Here is a 14,043-nt window from a genome sequence, read left to right as displayed (position 1 = left end):
TTGAGTCCTAAAAATCTTGTTAATGTAGTGGCAAGGACATTTGGGAAATTTAGACAGGGGAGAAAGCACAATTAAAGAAAAATGGAACACTGATTCACTGATTAAATAGTTTTAATGACACTTCAAAAGGTAAGAGCCATGATGTTTCTTCCATCTAACTAGAATTGCCATTTTAGTAGCAAATACTCATTCAGTAGTATCACACTGGGTCCATTTGGATCCACTCACTGATTCTTTCAAGTTCTGAATATACAGTATTTGCAGCAGTGAGTAAACATGCCCCAAAGTTCAATGGACATTTTCTCCAGGAGTTCCTGAAAACTTAGCACGGAGTTCAGAAATATCACAGAGGGCTCTAACTACTAAATACCAGGTGTTGGATGAGAATGAAAAGGTTAACCCTTGTTTAGGGAAGGGGTTGCCATAAGAAAATGTTATCATTTACAGATAAGTTTGTTTCTATCATTAAAGCAACTCTGGTACATTTATAAAGAGCTATTATTTTCTTTTCACAGGAAGTAATTTAGGTTAAACCAATGACCTCCTGTTGGGTTTTTTTTTTTTTTGGTTGTTTTTCTTTCTGTCTTTTTTTTTTTTTAATTTCTGATTGTTTAAAACTACCTGAAGGATCTTTGGCCGTTTAGTCAATAACAAGATGGTTTGAAGAAAAAATAAATATCATATACAAATAAGTATAACTAGCATTCAAGTCTGTTGCACCTGTGTGTTGTAGTGAAGCCTGTATGCATTTGGTGTGTGCAAGAATTCACACTTGTAGGAAACAGAGAGAGGGCAGGATGGCATCATCACCTTCTATTGCACATTTAACATAAGACAGCACTTTCAACTGAGTCTTGGACCCCTGGGGGACAGCGAACTCACAGCTTCTCCCCTGCACGAAGCATGCTGGCGGTGCAGGCTAGAACAGTCACTCTGTTGGTGTGGGTGATCCTAGATGTCCTCCTCCAGCTCCCTATCAGGAGATACTATGGGAGTGCAAGTGGGCAGGCCTTTGCCCAGCATAGGTTAAGTCAGCCACACCAAAAGCAAAGGCAACCTGGAAAGTTCAATTAAGGCAGTTAAAAAAAAAAATCCATTCCAATGGTCTTAATTTGGCTGTGCAAAACAGGATGCCTTAGTTTGCGTAACAATATCCACAGTTAAAACTGTAGGTTCGTACTGCGGGGAGTCAGTCTGAAATCAAACTTCCAGGTATTGAACAGGCTTATTAAATCCATTTGAATTGCTGAGTTGGAAAGAAAAAGGCATTTTGGGTATGGTGATGCTTTTTTTTTCTGAACACCCCTTCTCCCACCTAGGAGTAACTTTCATTTTCATTCCACTTTGTAATCCACTGTTTTTTTTCAAGGTTATCATTGTATTTCTCATCTTTGATCTCTCGCTCTTCTTTCCGGATCCTTACAGCATGGTATCGGGGGACACTATCATCGTACCTAGAGCGTTTAAAGAATCCGCACTGGAGGAGAGAGAAACAGACACCAATTAATTCATCTGGGGGGGGGGGAAGCTCTACATTAGGAAGTGCTCTAAATATGGACTGTTTAAGTATTCTGTTTGGCTAGAGTACCTTTGGACTAAAGGGGAAAACTAATTGGTTAAAAAGACCTAACAGCAGGGGGAATAAACAAAAGAGGAGAAAAGCTGTAAAAGTGGAAGGAAGGGAAGTCCAATTTCACGCTTTTTCACATTTTATAACAATGTTAGCTACCAACTTTTAACTAACAATTTAAGAATTTGTCAAACAATGCTTCCATTAAGAAAAAAGTCCCTACATTAGAGATAAAATTTTCAGATCATTCTATGAACAACAACAAAATCTTTTTAGACATAGGATTTCACTATGCAACCCAGGCTGGCCAGGAACTCACAATCCTCCTGTTAGATCTTCCCAATGCTAGGATTATAGGTGTATATTGCTAGTCTTATTCAGTTTAAGAAAAAAAGCACAAATAAAAAATGGCTTTATGGGGGCTGGGAAGGTGGCTCAGTGGTAGAGCTCTTGCCTTGCATGCCTGAGGCCCTGGGTTTGATTCCTCAGCACCACATAAGCAAAAAGAAAAAAGCCGGAAGTGGTGCTGTGGTTCAAGTGGTAGTGCTAGCCTTGAGCTGAAGAGCTGAGGGACAGCGCCCAGGCCCAGAGTTCAGGCCCCACGACCGGACCCAAAAAAAAAATTTAAAAAAATGGCTTTATGCCCCTTAGGTACACATTATCATGTCATTAGCTAGAAGGTCCTTCCTTAGCATTGTCTAGATTGCACTTAAGTTAGACTGTTTCATTAAGAAACCACAAAGTAATTGTGTCCGGAAATGAAAATTGAGGACTCAAGGAAGGTATTGCTATACTGAATTTTGGAATAGTTTCTGATTTCTCTCCTTTTGCAAAAAGGAAAAAGACAATATTTACATTCAAATTACAAATGAATCTGTACCTTATCCACTGTTTTAAAAATGCAATCTGATCCAAAGTTTAATTTGAAAATATGCCTGAAAATTTTTATCAGGTTGAATTTTTTTCATGAATAAGGAATTTTTAAAGGAGTTTTCATGTTAAAAATGCAACTTGAAATAAAAGGAAGATTCTTAGAATGGATGGTTAATGTGTTATGTGACAACAGGAACAGAACATTTATGGTGAAAATGTTATGATACAAAAATATCATGGCTGGGCGCCAGTGGCTCACGCCTATAATCCTAGCTACTCAGGAGGCTGAGATCTGAGGATCAGATTCTAAGCCAGCTGGCGCAGGAAAGTCCATGAGACTCTTATCTCCAATAAACCACTCAGAAAACTGGAAATGGTACTGTGGCTCAAGTGGTAGAGCGCTCGCCTTGAGCTGAATAAACTGAGGGGCAGCACCCAGGCCCAGAGTTCAAGACCCACGACTGACAAAAAAGAATTAATAAATAACATAAAAAGAAATAAAAGTATCATGAAGTCAGGCAAAAATAATGTTTCTAGTTATTACTAAATTAATAGGCTAAATGAACTAAGATGTTTTGTGCTAAGCTATTTCTATGTACATTCATTTGTTATTCTGTGCAATACGCCAGGGTACTTATTACAAAATATGTTGACGGCTGCCTGCCCCATTTTAAAAAAGGAGGAAATAAAGGGTGGACCCTAAAGCCAAAATTGCATATTGAGGTTCATCATGGCCATGCCATGAAAGGGAACTACATGCGCACAAACATGGAAAAAGGAAACACCAACAATTCATGTTTCCAGATTCACAAATCGGAGAAGCAAAACATGAATTCAAAATCAACTGAGACCCAAGGCAGAGAAAAATCTGTGGAATGATGAAAAATGGTCAAACTCCATTACAACATAGTGAAATAAAAACTGTTCATAACAAGTTTTCAAACTAGAATTTTGTAGACTGTAGGTTGCTTTAAAATGCAGACCATGTCCTAGAGTAGGAGATGTTGCATCACACTGATGATCATTCTTTGTTGTAATGGTCTTTGACCTAAAGGAGATATGCAGAGAAAGAACACTGCATGCTAAGCTGGCATAAAACAATTTCAGAGCAACTGTAAAAAAAAAAAAGCATTTGAAGCCTGCCCCACCACTTTTTAAATAGCAAGGAAAACAGAAAAATAAGAAAGCCTCTTCATCAAGAGAAACCCAATGTTTCTAGCATGCAAAAGGTTAATCAGCCAGTCAACACAAGCTTCTATTTCTGGGAAATTCCAAAATGAACAAGAAATCTGGTATGACTTCTCATGCATCTTTGAAATTCCAAGTGGGACGTTCCATCCTGGACTAACAACGAGGCTACTGGAAAGGTCTAAAGCCTCCTTTTGTGTGTACAAATATGGAGAGTTTCTTCACTGATGTGGGTCAACTTAAATAAGAACACATTAACTCACCTGTGTTGATTCTTTTGTGCATTAAAAAAACAAACTTTGTGCTTTCAAGTGAAATAAATAAAATAAACAAATCCAAGCAAGGCAAGCCAGTGTGGACATTTGGAAACATCTGTTAATGGGACACACACAGCAAGCTATTGCTCTTAGAAGTTAGCCACCACAACCATAGCAGGTCCCACAGCTAGCGATTATAAAACATTGATCAATTACCAATTACAGAAGTAGATCAATACTATGCATCAGAAGTAAGCCTCTCTTTATCAGACGGCTGAGCATGGATCTCAGCCTTGTGATATGTGGCATCATAATGATCTTTCTTATTTCTCTTGAAGAAACCACACTACAAAGAAGCAAGGTATTTGGTCAATTTTACAGTTTGGAGGATAAAAGCTAAACAAAAGTACAACTGAGGTTTCAACCTGTTTCCTATTTACAGTTCATTTACAGAAACCATTTTTTTGTGTGTATGTGTGCCAGTATGGAGGCTTGAATTCCGAGCCTTGAGCTCTCACTTGGCTTTTTTCATTTAATGCTGGCACATTTCCACTTGAGTCATGCTTCCAGCGTTTTGCTGGTTAATTGGAGGTAAGGGTCTCACAGACCTTTCTGCCCAGACCGGCTTTGAATCCTGATCCTCAGATCTCAGCCTCCTAAGTAGCTAGGGTAACAGGGGTGAGCTACCAGTGCTAGTGACATAAACCATTTTTGATCAACTGGAAGTGAGCAGCCACAGCACTATGTTACAATGTGTCAGAATTCAGCACCTTCTACCACCACAGTTTTCTAGTAAAGCATTTGTATGGATGCTAGTACCTAGCTTACTGACCTTTCTATTTGTAGTAGAAATTCTCAGTTCTTTCTAAAAGGGAAATGCATGTACATCTAATTGTGGCTTTAGGTGCTTTCATCTTGCATGAGAATAAAGACTTAAAAAAGGCAAAAGAGTGACTTCTGTAGTCTGCTGAGACAAAGGCTAGAAATAAATGAATTCTCTAGAATTTAGCACAAGTGCAAATAAAATACAGATATATTATATTATCCTGCTTTTTAGGGTAAATCACAATACAAATTTGAATATACCATCATGATAGAACCCTATCTTCCTCAGGTTAAGTCACTCTAAATGAGTGTATAAGTCTAATTCTACTTTCTATTATCATTTCCTTCATTCAACAATAAAGGCCTTAAAAAAAAACTTTCATCTAGTTCATAATGCCTTGGTAGTTAGTGTCTTTTAAGATATAACTTGGGTCAAATAAATCTTTTGCTGGGTACCGGTGGCTCATGCCTGTAATCCTAGCTACTCAGGATCTGAGGATCTCAGTTCAAAGCTAGCATGGGCAGGAAAGTCCAGGAGACTCTTTATCTCCAATTAACCACCAGAAAACCAGAAGTGGCGCTGTGGCTCAAGAGGTAGAGTGCTCACTGTGAGCTGAAAAGCTGAGGACAGCACCCAAGCCCAGAGTTCAAGCCCTGCGACTGACCAAAAAATTAAAATAAAATAAATCTCTCCTGGAAAATTCTGCTTCCTACTTTGGTAACTGCTTAGGGTAAAAATCTAGATGCAGATGCACAACATGGTAGCTACTAGCTATACATGGCTATTGAAATTTAGATTACATTGTCATACCTCCACTGCACTAGCAATATTACAAGTGCTCAGTTGCCAGAGGTGACTGTAAGCTACCAATTATACTGGAACATTCTCATCATTACAGGACATATACTGGGCAGCATTGAACCAGACTATCTATCCTGATATTTATTTGTGAGTTTTAAGGTAATACATACTAAACACAATAATAAATGCAAGTATTAGGCAGGAAGAATAATGAACCAGAAACCAAGAGTTCTGATCTTCCTTCTGATTTATAACATTCTTAATATCCCTACACATGAGCATCTTCATGTAAAAAACATTAAAGTGAACAGATCAACCTGGAGGACTTTTCTTTTATCTCCAAAGGAAATCCTAGACAAAAGCCGTGGCAGATTAAAATCAGAACTCTTCTGGTTAAGGAAGAAATCTCTATCTTAGCTTAGTTGTACCAAGGTGCATGTACAAAACTCAATTTAAAGACCACTGAACTAGAATTCTTCTTTCCATCCATTCTTTTTGCCCTAACAATCTTCTCTGACCCTAAACTTCCTAAAAATGATTCAGTTTAAGAAATAATATACAGTAGTTTTAAGGTTTACTTTCATATGAGAATTATCAACATTATCTGATATTTTAGAGTCTCCTTAAAAAGAAGGATAGAGTTTCAAAATACTCAATGAGATCATCTAGTCCAATCTACCATTGAGCAGCTGAGGCAGACCAGAGACCCAAGATTATATTATAGCTTGGGCTTTTTCTTAACTTTCTGTTATATCTCTCTTGAGGCCAGAGACTGACAATAAGATCTGCTCCGGAAAAAAACAAAACAAAACAGTGTCCTTGTAACCTCTTCCAGAGAGTATAAAACCATCCTCAAACGCTAAATCCCTTAATTAACTTTTCTTCAGTAAATAATCTTCAGAGCAACTCCTATAGTGTCCTCCTGTGTTTGGGAGAACATTAAAAAATTATCTCAATCTGACACAAGGAAGTTACTTGGAAGAATAAAGCAAAAACAAACAATGTTCAAAATATGGAAGTAAAAATATCCTTGAAGCCTTGTCTAATATACTCTTAGACCCAAGGAAAGGAAAAGGATGGGTTGATCCTAGGAAACTATTAGTTCAACCCTAACCCTTTTGATCGGATGTGTTTTGGATTCCAGATACTTTGGCATTTTTGGAAGTATTATGCTGTACACATAAGCTACTGTAATTTTTTTTAAAAAAGCTAACATTTCTGCAGTAAAATTGAGTAAAATATGAACTATAAGTCACTTTTCTTTACATCATATTAGATTTTGCTGTCAAAAAGGTCATTGTAAACTTTCAATCTCCAGGGCTATTCTGGAATTACAGATAAGGAACTTCAGATTTCACTTACTTACTGGAAATGTGCAAAACCTTCAAGTTTGTAAACTTTGGCAACAGAAGTGTATAACCATCTCAGATATATTTTTTCATAATGCAAACTGTTTACAGGTGAGAAGCAGGGAAGACATTAAACTATGTTTAGTTAGAAGAATGTTAACAAGGAACATCATATTGAGCCCAGACCTCCCTCATATTTGATATAGGCTATGATGATGCACTTGAGATGGAGTTAATCATTTCATTTCATGCTTTCAATTTCCTAATTTCCTTGCAAGTGTAACAAGCCAATAGTTGCCACAAATATTTCTTCACAGAAAATTAGCAGGAATATAAATTTAGATTAAATCTCATACTCAACAATTTGGCTTAGATCCAAGACTTTGCTCTTAGATGAAGAAAGTACTAAGGCAGTAAAATTTAAATTTGTCATTTGCCAAACATGCCAATTATATTCAAAAGATACTAAAATTTATTCACTTAAGAAATTCTTCTGTAAAATAAAATATATTTAAATACAAATTATTATTGTAAATTTGTCTCAAATTTGCTGTATGTTGAAAAACTTTGCTGTATGTTGGGGAAAAGAAAACAATGAAAAAGAAAAGAAAAACATACTGCCAGGGTTAACACATTTTTAAAGCATGAAATCAAATTCCTATCAAGGAACTCAAAGGTCAGATATAACTCACCTTCCATAGTAAAAATACTAACAAAGCAAGCATCAAAATCCCAGCAAGAATGGACAGCAGGATGATCCACCAAGCTATTCCTGAATACTGAGCTGCAGTCTTTGAGGGAAACACAGTCACACGAACCTAAAGGGCATAGTTAGAAAGGAGATCATCATAAATGGGAATATGAGTTGACACTGAGAATCCACAGTTCTATTTCTGCTTCTGAACATACTCTGGACAAAGCCTATGGATGATGCAACTTTCTCCTGGGGGATCCTTTCTCATAATGAGGTATTCCCTGAAAGTCTTTCCCTATAATGTGGAAAAAGTTGGATTATATTCTGACAAACTTTTTTTTTTTTAGTCGGTTGTGGGGCTTAAACTCTGGGCCTGGGCACTGCCTGAACCCTTCATTCAACTCAAGGTGAGTGCTCTACCACTTGAGCCACAGTGCCACTTCCGGTTTTTGGGTGGATAACTGGAAATGAGTATCACTGACTTTCATGCCCAGGCTGGTTTTGAACTGCAATCCTTGATCTCAGCCTCCTGAGTAGCTAGGATTACAGGCATGAGCCACTGGGCCCAGCTCTGACAAACTAATTTTTGCAGACTTACCTTAAAAAATTTTTTTAACAACTAAGATAGAGAAAAGTAGGTAATGAACTATCAGATAGTCATCATCCTATTTCAACATTTTTTTTTTTTTGGTCAGTCGTGGGGCTTGAACTCTGGGCCTGGGCACTGTCCCTGAGCTCTTCAGCTCAAGGTGAGTGCTCTACCACTTGAGCCACAGCGCCACTTCCGGGTTTTCGAGTGGTCTATTGGAGAGAAGAGTCTCACGGACTTTTCTGCCCGGGCTGGCTTTGAACTGTGATCCTCAGATCCCAGCCTCCTCAGTAGCTAGGATTACAGGTAAGAGCCACCGGCGCCTGGCTACCTATTTCAACAATTATCAATTAACGTTCAATCATGTTTCAACTATATAAATTGGTATTGTTTTACTTTTATTTTTTTCTGCTGCTAACATTGAACCTAGAGCCAGAACCTGCTAGGTGTCTACCACTGAGCTACACACACACACACACACACACACACACACACACACATATACACACACACACACATATATACACACACACACACACATATATATATGTATATCTCCTTTTGAGAAAAAAAATACTTCAGTTTTCAATAACAGAGAGCAAAGAGCCGGTCTATATACAATTAGTTTACATCTCTCAAACTTCAAAGATGTTATTAAAAACATAAAAATAATGATGAAGCTGCATGATGGGTAGATACTATTTTAATCTTTTCTTGGATACTACCCTAACCACCCATACACAATAAAATTAATTGACACGGCTCAGTGTCATGTTCTACAAAATACATATGGACAAACAGACCCTGGATTCATTTGGAGGCCCCAGAGTGGCTTATGGCTCAGTACTCCCTGCCTCCCCATCTCTAGACATAAGCCAGATTAAAACTAAAACTCCCTTTCCTTGAGATTATTTGGTCCAGCATAAGAGTATCCATAACACAAGGAGGAAAGAAGAGATAAATCATGAGACAAATGAAGAAGCAACCTAGTTATATGGCTGATAAGCTGACTGTAATCAACGATGACTTCCGTTTATTCTAGGTGGCAATCTCACTTAGCCTTGCTTTCCTATTAGCTACTACAAGGAAGGCATTGGTGATCCCTGGAGCTAGATGGAGCAGGATAGGAAGAGCTATCATCATTTGTAAAAATAAGTTCTGAAGCTGGGTGCTGATGGCTCAAGTCTATAATCCTAGCTACTTAGGAGGCTGAGATCTGACGATATGGTTTGAAGCCAGCCCAGGCAGGAAAGTTTGTGAGATTCTTATCTCCAATTAACTACTCAAAAAACAGAAGTGGAGCTGTGGCTCAAAGTGGTAGTGTAGCTTTGAGCAAAAGGAGCTCAGGGACAGTACCCAGGTCCAGAGTTCTAGTCAATACAGAGGTGGAGACTGGTCTACGACAAGGAATCAGCCTTATTACAATCACATGGTAATCCATTTCTTTTTAAATGGCTGATTATAGGAGAAACCACAAACATAAATGGCTGCTACTCATCAGCCTTGAACAATGTTTTGATTTCACACAATACAGGGTGAGGGGTAGGTGGGAATCCAGCAGAATCTCTCAGCCTCAGGTATATATACCATTTAAAACAGAACTGGGAATTTTATTAGACACTGTAAAAATAACTCACTGGGCATCAGAGGTTGAAGACTCAAGTCAGGGGCTAGACTAGCTTCACATATACAGGTCAGCTATTCTGGGAATCAGGAAGGCAAGAGCCAATGAACAAGACTATTGTTTGTTTACTTAGACTGCCAAATGAAGTTTGTTTGTTTGTTTGTTTGTTTGTTTTTTGGTCTGGCACAAAAGCCATTCTTCAGTTGGGATTGGGAGGAAGAGAGGAAAAGTAGGACCAGGTCAGGGGAGACCAACTGGGTGGACTACAATCCCCAGATCTCTGAGAAGCCTGTATCATTCTGACATGGCAACTGTTATTAATGAATAATGACAGTTTAAGGGGAATAGAAACGTGCAGAGTTTCAGAATTCCAAAGATAATATTTTGGTTTCACTAAAATTTAGTCATTTCTTATGGGGTGACCTACATATGTGAACCTCATGAATCATTGTGCTCATAAGAGAAAAAGGGTTTCAACTCTCACCAGTGAGTGGGCAGTGCAGAGACCAGATTAGCTTGCCAACTGTCAAGACACTTCCACATGACTTACACCTGGTGAACTGATTTTCATATGTCTTTTACAAAACTACTTATTAACGAGATCAGTCACTCCTGTGAGTCTTTTAAAAGTACATGTCTCAGCTGGCACTGGTGGCTCATGGCTGTAATACTATCTACTCAGGAGACTGAGATCTGAAGATAATGGTTTGAAGCCAGCCAGGCACGAAAGTCCCTATGAGACTCTTATTTCCAGTTAACCACTCAAACACTGGAAGTGGTGCTGGACTCAAAGTGGCAGAGAGCTAGTCTTGAACAAAAATTGCTTAGGGACAGTGCCTAGACCCTGAGTTCAAGCACCCCAACCAACAAAATAAAATTAAAGTACACATCTCAAACTCTAGAACTAGGAAGAAAAAGGAAACTTCATTTCCTTGAAGAATGGAGTACTTATTTTTACTGATCACATTTCCTTTTATCTTTAGGAGCCAAGAAACTTGAATATTATCTACCTGCTTCCTAAGGAATGAAGTAAACAAACAGCAAAGATCCCTCTTTCCTTCCGTGCTTAATCCAACCACCAACATGAAATCCTTGACACTATCTTATTCAACTTTGCTTCTACCATCTAGTATAGGTAAGTTACCCATACATTCCTCATAGTTGTTTGTTAACAGCACAGATTAAATTTAACTGATGTTATTATGAACAGCTTGCCTGAAGCAATTGTATAAGACTATGGTCTTAGTCAAAATGGTGTTTTAAGTTAAAAGTGCCTATGTATGTTTGTGTGTGTGCACATACATGTGCACTTGTACCCATGCGCCAGTTCTGGGGCTTAATCTCAGGGCTTGTACACTGTCCCTTTGTACTTTTACTCAAGGCTAGCACTCTACCACTTGAGTCACAGCTCTACTTTTAGCTTTTTGGGGGGTGGTTACTGAAGATAAGAGCCTCATGGACTTTCCTGTTTATTAGGCTGGCCAAACTGAGATCCTCAGATCTCAGCCTCCTGAAAAGCTAGGATTACAGGTACAAGCGTAGCTGGCCACTCCTCCCCACTTTTTAGGAGTTAATACAAAGCTCTTGAAATTGGGTAACAAAAAGATTTTTCTTACATTTTTAAAGCAGGATAAGATTAAACTAAAACAGGTTTAAGACTGCATTTCATAACATTTTTCCTTCCATCTCCAAAGAAAATGATCTTCAGATCGGAAAAGAGAAATGGAACTACCAATTAAGGTGTAACTATATCCCCATAATGAGGGAATTAAAAAAAAAAGGCATCCTGACACTTGAATTAAGATCAAATCTTTAAGCCTAGAAAAACTACACCTTAAAATACTCAAGGGAAAATGAAGGCAGGACATCTAAGCTATTGTATCTCAGAAATCACAGAAAATGGAAGAGGTAGTAGAAGACTAGAGATAAGAAAATGTCTTTACTTTCAAGAGAAGTAAGTTCTAGATATGAGACCAACCTACGAATTATTAAACAAAGTATCATTTCTCAGCCTTTTGGCTAAGATCAAGTGTAGTAAACAAAGTAAGATTGAACAGGAACTTAACTTCTCATTTGTTTATTTACTTATTTGCTGGACGAAGGGCCTGAACTCTGGGCCTGGGCGCTGTCCCTCAGCTCTTCAGCTCAAGGCTAGTGCTCTACCACTTGAACCACAGTGCCACTTTTGGCTGTTTTTGCTCATGTGGTGCTGAGGAAACGAACCCAGGGCCTCATACATGCAAGGCAAGCGCTGTACCACTGAACCACCTTCCCAGCCCTTTGACTTCTCATTTGGAAGCATTCATTCTGCAAGTTCTCAGAACTTGGACAAAGCTAGCAGAGGCAAAGTTAGCAAGATACTGAATTAAAAATAAAATTCAAACAAAAGGGCTAGGGGGCAGCTAGCAGTACGGCATTTGCTTATCCAAGCTAAGTACCAAAGTATCAGGTTCACTCTCCAGTATTGGGGGAAAAAAAATTAACAGCACTAATAACACCGTTTGTTTCTCCAGTCTCTTCTTCAAGAACAATCTCATTCCCAATTCCCAATTATGTTATGTAATCATTTTACCCCAGGATCCTGATGTAGACTCCTATAAGAAATCCCCACTAGTGGTTTGCCACAGAGATCAGCCTCATGTCTGATTTCATAGTTTTACTTGGATGAAGACAGGAGAGCCTGCTTTTCAGTTTTAAACAAGACTAAGTTTGCAATGATAGAAAGTTAGAAAACAAACGATCAAGATTCAAAATTATAAACGGAGACATTGGGCCTGAAGCAAACACCCTGTAAGATACTAACACATTTAAGGGTATACATTTACATTTTTTCATATTGCTCAAGAAGATAGAGAGTAAACACAGCTTGACAATAAATTCTGATGAAGCCACCTGGGAGTTACAGTAGAGTACAACACAAAAATAGCAGCTGCTGCAAACTCTATCAATAAAGCTCAGGCAACATTTGTTTAACATTTTAGGCTAGTGCTGAGATGCTGCAAGACAAAGGCCCAGGGTGAGCTGAACTGGGTGGCATACACCTCTGCCACCTGTCCAGGTGGGATCACACTGCCCAACAAAGGCTAGCCAAGAACACATGTGGCATCTCTCTGACCAGAATCAGCCAAGATGTGTCCTAAGTGGTATGATAATTTCCTTCAATCACTGAAAAGCCAGATATACGGCCAAAGAAAGAACTGATTCTAGACTTGTTCCAAGGGTCAGAGACTCATTTTATAAATTGCCTTTCTAGATTTACACAGAGCTTTTCTTTTTTCTTTAAAAGATAACTGCATCTGGCTATACAGAGCACAAGCATTCCAAGAGCGGTTGTAGTATCAGGGCTGGCTTGTGCCTTGTGTTTCTTCAAGCTACACCCCCTCTCCAGCCCCCGCCTCCCACACTCGGTTTTCCACTGAGCTAACAACTCATCAACTATAGATTTTACTTCAGGCTTACTTTAGGGCTTACTTCTTTTAATTACTCTGATAAAATTTATCCAGGATTCTAAAGAGCAGGACCTCAGGCAGGGGGATGGGATAGAGGAAGAGGCCTTTTTCTGAGCCCTGAGCCTGCTGGAAGCCAAGAACCTGTCACCTGAGTGCCTGCATGGGGCAACTTGATATTCTCTGCAGCATTGGTCACATCAATGGAAGCCCGCACAAGAATGTCCAAGTAGTTGAGTTTAGAATATTCCTGTGGGAGACAATGAGCAGATTAGTCAAATGACAAATGAATTAGGCAATGATCCCAGGGGACAGTTTCACGGCAGAGCCACACCTCTAAAAATGTGCTGTTCCATAACCTTGATCGCAGAACAAGAGAGGCCTTGCTGTCCAGCCCACGCAGTGGGCACCTGATGTTCACGCATCTTGCATTCACGCTGCAATTCTAGAGACAGGGAAATTGGCTGTCAGAATCACCCTATCAAGATGTCCCTTCCCTTGCCCTCTCTGTCATGTGGGCACAGTCCAGAAATGTACTCACCAGGGTCTGGTATTTTCTTTCAGCAAATAAGGAAAATTTTCTGCTCTCATCTATCTGTTTTTCAGCAATTGCCCGTTTCTTTCTTGAGGTGTGAGATTCCTGAAAAGGAATTTATCACAATAGTTCTACTTTATGTCACTCTTTGGCATTATCAAATAAGTCTCATCTCATACAACTCCAAAATCACATAATCAATAATTAATATCAACCCCCCTCTCACCACCAAAAACAGAAATAACTCAAGTGTAAAACCAGTTAAGTGTCAGGACAACTCTAACTTCCGGT

The 14,043-nt window shown here is 38.9% G+C and overlaps 1 protein-coding gene across 1 annotated transcript in view; it reads right to left on the bottom strand.

Annotated features, from left to right (window-relative positions):
• Positions 1 to 339: 339 nt before the first annotated feature.
• Itga6 (integrin, alpha 6) overlaps positions 340 to 14,043 on the bottom strand; it is a 52,723-nt gene continuing 39,019 nt past the window's right edge. Inside the window, exons 21-25 of the mRNA XM_013027419.1 lie at positions 13,759 to 13,857; positions 13,552 to 13,662; positions 13,369 to 13,467; positions 7,557 to 7,682; positions 340 to 1,477 (exon numbers count right to left, since the gene is read on the bottom strand). Of these exons, the coding sequence (XP_012882873.1) occupies positions 1,316 to 1,477; positions 7,557 to 7,682; positions 13,369 to 13,467; positions 13,552 to 13,662; positions 13,759 to 13,857 (597 nt within the window). The 3' untranslated portion in view covers positions 340 to 1,315. The remainder of the gene's footprint in view (positions 1,478 to 7,556; positions 7,683 to 13,368; positions 13,468 to 13,551; positions 13,663 to 13,758; positions 13,858 to 14,043) is intronic.

The sequence above is a fragment of the Dipodomys ordii genome, unplaced genomic scaffold, assembly GCF_000151885.1.
Source record: "Dipodomys ordii isolate 6190 unplaced genomic scaffold, Dord_2.0 Scaffold5, whole genome shotgun sequence".
In the NCBI taxonomy this organism is placed as follows: domain Eukaryota; kingdom Metazoa; phylum Chordata; class Mammalia; order Rodentia; family Heteromyidae; genus Dipodomys; species Dipodomys ordii.
Note: the sequence above shows the minus strand (reverse complement) of the source record. Positions and strands in the feature narration are given on the sequence as shown.